The sequence below is a fragment of the Lolium perenne genome, chromosome 6, assembly GCF_019359855.2.
Source record: "Lolium perenne isolate Kyuss_39 chromosome 6, Kyuss_2.0, whole genome shotgun sequence".
NCBI classification, from domain to species: Eukaryota; Viridiplantae; Streptophyta; class Magnoliopsida; order Poales; family Poaceae; genus Lolium; species Lolium perenne.
Window position 1 is genome coordinate 245,089,333 of NC_067249.2, and position 5,317 is coordinate 245,094,649.

The 5,317-nt window shown below is 45.2% G+C and overlaps 1 protein-coding gene across 3 annotated transcripts; it reads right to left on the bottom strand.

The window, feature by feature from the left end:
• Window positions 1-204: 204 nt before the first annotated feature.
• LOC127305629 (serine/arginine-rich splicing factor RSZ21) lies at window positions 205-3,068 on the bottom strand. 3 transcript variants are annotated; one of them, XR_007854046.2, is made up of 7 exons: window positions 2,911-3,068; window positions 2,160-2,261; window positions 1,545-1,633; window positions 990-1,257; window positions 607-732; window positions 369-508; window positions 205-254 (listed from the first exon to the last, which is right to left on the bottom strand). XR_007854046.2 is itself a non-coding variant. In XM_051336134.2 (6 exons), the coding sequence occupies exons 2-6, from the start codon at window positions 2,246-2,248 to the stop codon at window positions 472-474; spliced, it is 609 nt and encodes a 202-aa protein (XP_051192094.1). In that variant the 5' UTR covers window positions 2,249-2,261; window positions 2,911-3,068; the 3' UTR covers window positions 205-471. The 3 variants fall into 3 exon arrangements, 1 of the variants encoding a protein (XP_051192094.1); XR_007854045.2 differs by having other exon boundaries at window positions 205-257; XM_051336134.2 differs by having other exon boundaries at window positions 205-508.
• Window positions 3,069-5,317: the final 2,249 nt, after the last annotated feature.

Sequence of the window (5,317 nt, forward strand, 5' to 3'; positions counted from 1 at the left end):
TGTCAGTACACCCAAACTTACCAATTTGAGATAAAGAGATTACTAGTTTGTGAAGAGGCTGCATCTTCACCGAAGAATTTCAGTCGGGGTGAGGCATTGCAGGCAGGCACTAATGGAAGATTCCCATTGGCTTGCAACTTTGCGTGAAGCAGTAAATGCGTGCGAAGAATGAAGAGCGAACAACAAAAGCACGAAGACAACAACTGAAGAGACGGAGTTCGCTGAGTCGTTTAAGCAGAAGTGCAGGACGATGCCTTCTTAACACACAGAAGAAAGGTAATAGGTCTTAGTTGCATACTACATCCATCACATAAGGTTTTTTAATGACAGAACCAGAAACGAGCTTGAAAGATAGATAAGTTGAAAACCTTAACCGAAGTCAAGAAGTTGACGTCAGGTCTTAGTATTCCTAGCACGCAGGGCAAATGGTAAGTTCTCTTGAAGAGCATGCATGGGGCAAAGGCTTCAGGCCTAACTCCTGCTGCGTCGGTACCTGGCACCTCCATCACTGCATATAAGCAGTCATGTGTGAGAATGGGACACAATATTTTTTATGAAACTATTAAAACAAAGCAAACCAGTAATAGTTTTACTAAATTCTATTACCCTTTAGCATCAGGAGAATCATCACGGCCACGGTTGTGTGGTGGTGACTTGCTGTAGCTGCGCCCACGGGCTGGCGCTGGAGAAACACTGCGACGCCTTGGAGATCGGTCACGGGGGCTGTAACTTCTGTTTGCAGAGTAGTTAGTTTCTAAGAGTTCATTCCTTTCATGGTCGTATGCATATAATGACCACAAACTAGAGAAGCCTACCAGAACCAAATAGAGTAACTTAAAATAAAAATCAGGTCCACCCAAGCCTGTCACGGTTGAAGGACTTCTAAGTTCTAAAGCACAGCCGTCCATTTTTACGCAGTAAAAGAATGACAAGGTTGATGCCAAACTATTGTGACTAAAATTTTCAGAGCATTAACAAAAAAAGGTTACCTTCTACCATAGCTCGGACTCCTGCGGTACCTAGGGCTCCTGCTGCGGCTGCGGCTCCTGCTGCGACGCTTTCCACTGCCCAGACCTCCAGCACCAATACGCAGACGACATTCACGAGCAAAGTGACCAGATTCACCGCATTCATAGCATTTCATGTCGGACCCACCATGCCTATCACGGCCACCACCACCATCTCGACCGCCACCATCACGGCCACCGCCACGGCCACTGGCATTGCGAGACAGCTCAACCCTCCATCCATTCTTTCCTGTTAAAGATAAATCATACTTCAGAATATAATCTACTAGTCACGGATGAGATATCACCTAGATGATAGGAAAGTGTGCACGCAAACAGCAAACTTCCCATCCTAAGAGAAGACTGGCTAGGATGTATATGAACTAAAAAGGAAAGTTGTATTCTAAGTTCACCATTAAAAGCCTGCTCTACATGTTTTGCTGATCAGACATTTCTTATAAAAATTAGATAGATGGGTAAAGTAATGTCCTGTCCTAGATTCAAACAAGCTGACACTAAGAGAAATAGTTGTGTTACCATCTATATCACGAAGTGCATCCTCAGCATCCCTCTTGTCATCAAAATCGATGAACGCAAAACCAGGTGGTTTGCGTGCAACCCACACACTGCATTGAATACAACAGTCAGCTGAACATGTCAGGCAACAAAGACAAAATCTGAAGCCCAAAAGACATGCTAAATACACCATGACATTTGAGTATATTTACATTGCTACAATTGATCAGCCCATTAGCTCAGTGTGCAACTAAATACTGATACAAATCTCAGTCTCAAAAGATATGAACCACAATTTTAAAACGAAGAAGTGTCCAAAGACATAAAGAAGTACCCGACAAGAATACTAGAAGTTGAATTTGTTTAATGGGCAAAAAGACAGAGTAACATTTAAATTCACAAAATGAAATACATCAGAATTATTTAGAGAGAATTCACACATATATAAATAACAGTTTCAATGGTCAACTCAACATCGGAACTGCTTGAAAGATAAAACAGCCCTTAGAACTTAGAAGGCACTGTCATCCCGGTAACAGTAAGTCAATTCATGCATGACAAAACCCACATATAACAATCCAACAAAGGCAAAATATATTGAAAAGGGGAAGGTGAAATGTTTAAACAGAAACCAACCTTCGCAAAACTCCAAATACACGAAACTCATCTTCAAGTTCCCCAGCAGTCACTCGGGCATCCAAGTTGCCAACATACAGACGGGCCATGGTGAACAAATCCCTGGATTCAGTAAAGAGAGGAAGAAGTTATAATGAGGGTTTCCTTCTTCCGAAGGTATATGAGCAACACAGCAGGAAGGTCAAAAGATGCACGCTATCAGATCACCAACTACATGCTGCACAATATAAGACTAGCTAGCAAGTTCCCGAAGCTATTTATGAAGAATAGTCGTTCTAAGCTCATTCAGATCGAGACAAAACCGTATCAGACATCAACAGTAGACTAGGCCCGAATCTGCACTCTGGAGATCTGGAGAGTCAGGTTAGGACAAATTCAACTACAGCTCTAACTGAAACAGCCCGGAGCAGCAGCACAATCCAGCTCCCTATATCCATGTGCGCAAAACAAAAATCACAAATCAAGGGGGTAATTGCACTCATTCCGAAGAACCCCCAACTTTTAGTACTATGATGAAAACTGAATCTGGACGAGCAAATGAATCAAACAATTTTGGTCAACATCCGTCCAGATTACAGAACTACCGCGACTATAGGAACTGTGAAATTAAACCGCCCGATTCGCGCATCTAGCTCAGAATATCTTGACGGGATGGACGGCCGTAACAACGAACCGATCTGTTTCTAGGGTTCCGAGACCGGATGCCGTGGAGGGTCGCGGAGGCTGGAATCAGACAGGAGATCAGGCTTACCTTCCCCCGGAGGAGGTGGGGATCCGGGCGCGGAGTTGGCACGGGCGGCCAAGTTCCGCGGCACGGCGCGGCTGCTACGGCGGCGGCGGCGGATGAGAAGCTTCCGGGAGCGGGGCTACTGGGGAGGGAGATAGAGAGAGAGAGCCTGATGATGTACGTGGGGCTGCATTTTATTTTGTTTTTAGGCGTGTACTCCCGGGGACAATGGGCTAGTGGGCTTGTTGGGCTGGGCCGTAAGATAACGGGTGGGAGCCGTCGCTTTATTATGTTCACTTCGCCTATATTTTTTCTTAAAATAAAAATACCCTATGCCAATAATTAAAAAAAAAACTGTTTCAAAATAAGTGTCGCAATTTTGACTAAAGACGGATGTAAGCTTGGTGCAATAACCCACCGTTCCCTCTCTACGGGCAATAAGGAAGTCAGCCGTTTCTTCTCCCTCACCCCACCTGCAAGGTCATGTATACTGCTTTGGCTTCTCTTCTAGGGCTAGAGATTGTGTGTCCCACATATAGTTTTAAAAACCAGACCGGTTAGTGAACCGGTCACGCCTTTGGTTCACTGGTTCGTTGGTCTGACAATAACTCAGCCGATTCGAGTGCGACAAAAAATGGGTAAATTTAATTAACATTCAATATATTTTCAAGGAAAGCTGCCACTATAAGCTATATGAACCATGTACTTCAGAATTGAATCAAAGTATAGACCAAGTGGTATATTGGCTTCATCATTAGCTATCACTGCCTATTAGAGATCCACGGTTCAAAACCTACTCATCCAACATAATTTAACCGGCTTTTTCTCATATGTTAGCATCTTCTTAAAAAACAGAAGAGCCTCTAGTTATGTTTTTTTGTTCGGATCGTCGACCCGTTCCAGTTTTTAAAACTATGGCCCCACAACAGCGCATGTCGCACATCATGATGGGATTCGTAGCATAGAAAACAAAAAATTTCCTACCGCAAGAACGAAAATACAAGCCAAGATCTAATCTAGTTGACGGTAGCAACGAGAAGATCATGAGACTAACCCTCGAAGATTTCCAAAGCCTAACAAGATTAGATCTCGTGGTGGATGTAGTCGATCACTTGCCGCTTGCAAAAGCGCGTAGAAGATCTTGACGGTGCCACAATCGGGCAGCACCTCCGTACTCGGTCACACGTTCGGTGTTGATGAAGACGACGTCCTTCTCCCCGTTCCAGCGGGCAGCGGAAGTAGTAGATCCTCCTCGGAATTCCGGCAGCACGACGGCGTGGTGGCGGTGGTGGTGGAGATCTCCGGCAGGGCTTCGCCAAAGCGTATGCGGGAGAGGTGGAGGAGGAGGGCGGCTAGGGTTTGGGGAGAGGGCAGCCGGCCTTGGTGCCTTGGGTGGTGCGGCCAAGCTAGGGTTGGAGTGGTTGGCCCCCCTCTCTCTCCCTCATTATATAGGTGGAACCCCAAGGGGTAGCCCTAGAATCCGAATAAGAGTCCAACTCTCAAACCTTCCAAAGGGCCAAACCTAGGGGGAGTGGAACTCCCCCCTTTCCTTCTTACTTGGCCGACCAAGGGTGGTGGAGTCCACCATGGACTCCACCCTCCCACTTGGTTGGCAAGTTAGGGTTGGTGGAGTCCAACTGGGACTCCACCTTCCATAGTGATTTATTCCGGATAATTCTAGAAACCACCTTCCATAAATACACCGGATCATTTCCAAACTTGGAAAGTGACTTCCTATATATGAATCTTATTCTCCGGACCATTCCGGACCTCCTCGTGATGTCCTGGATCCCATCCGAGACTCCGAACAAAACTTCGAACTCCATTCCATATTCCATATCTACTTAAACGACATCAAACCTTAAGTGTGTCACCCTACGGTTCGCGAACTATGCAGACATGGTTGAGACCTCTGTCCGACCAATAACCAATAGCGGGATCTGGAGATCCATAATGACTCCCACATATTCAACGATGACTTTAGTGATCGATTGAACCATTTACATACGATACCGATTCCCTTTGTCACGCGATATTTTACTTATCCGAGGTTTGATCATCGGTATCTCTATACCTTGTTCTACCTCGTCTCCTGACAAGTACTCTTTACTCGTACCGTGGTATGTGGTCTCTTATGAACCATTCATATGCTTGCAAGCTAATTAGACGACATTCCACCGAGAGGGCCCAGAGTATATCTATCCATCATCGGGATGGACAAATCGCACTGTTGATCCATATGCCTCAACTCATACTTTCCAAATACCTAATCCCACCTTTATAACCACCCATTTACGCAGTGGCGTTTGATGTAATCAAAGTACCCTTCCAGTATAAGTGATTTACATGATCTCATGGTCGAAAGACTAGGTAACTATGTATCGAAAGCTTATAGCAAACTGAACTTAATGACATGATCTTATGCTACGCT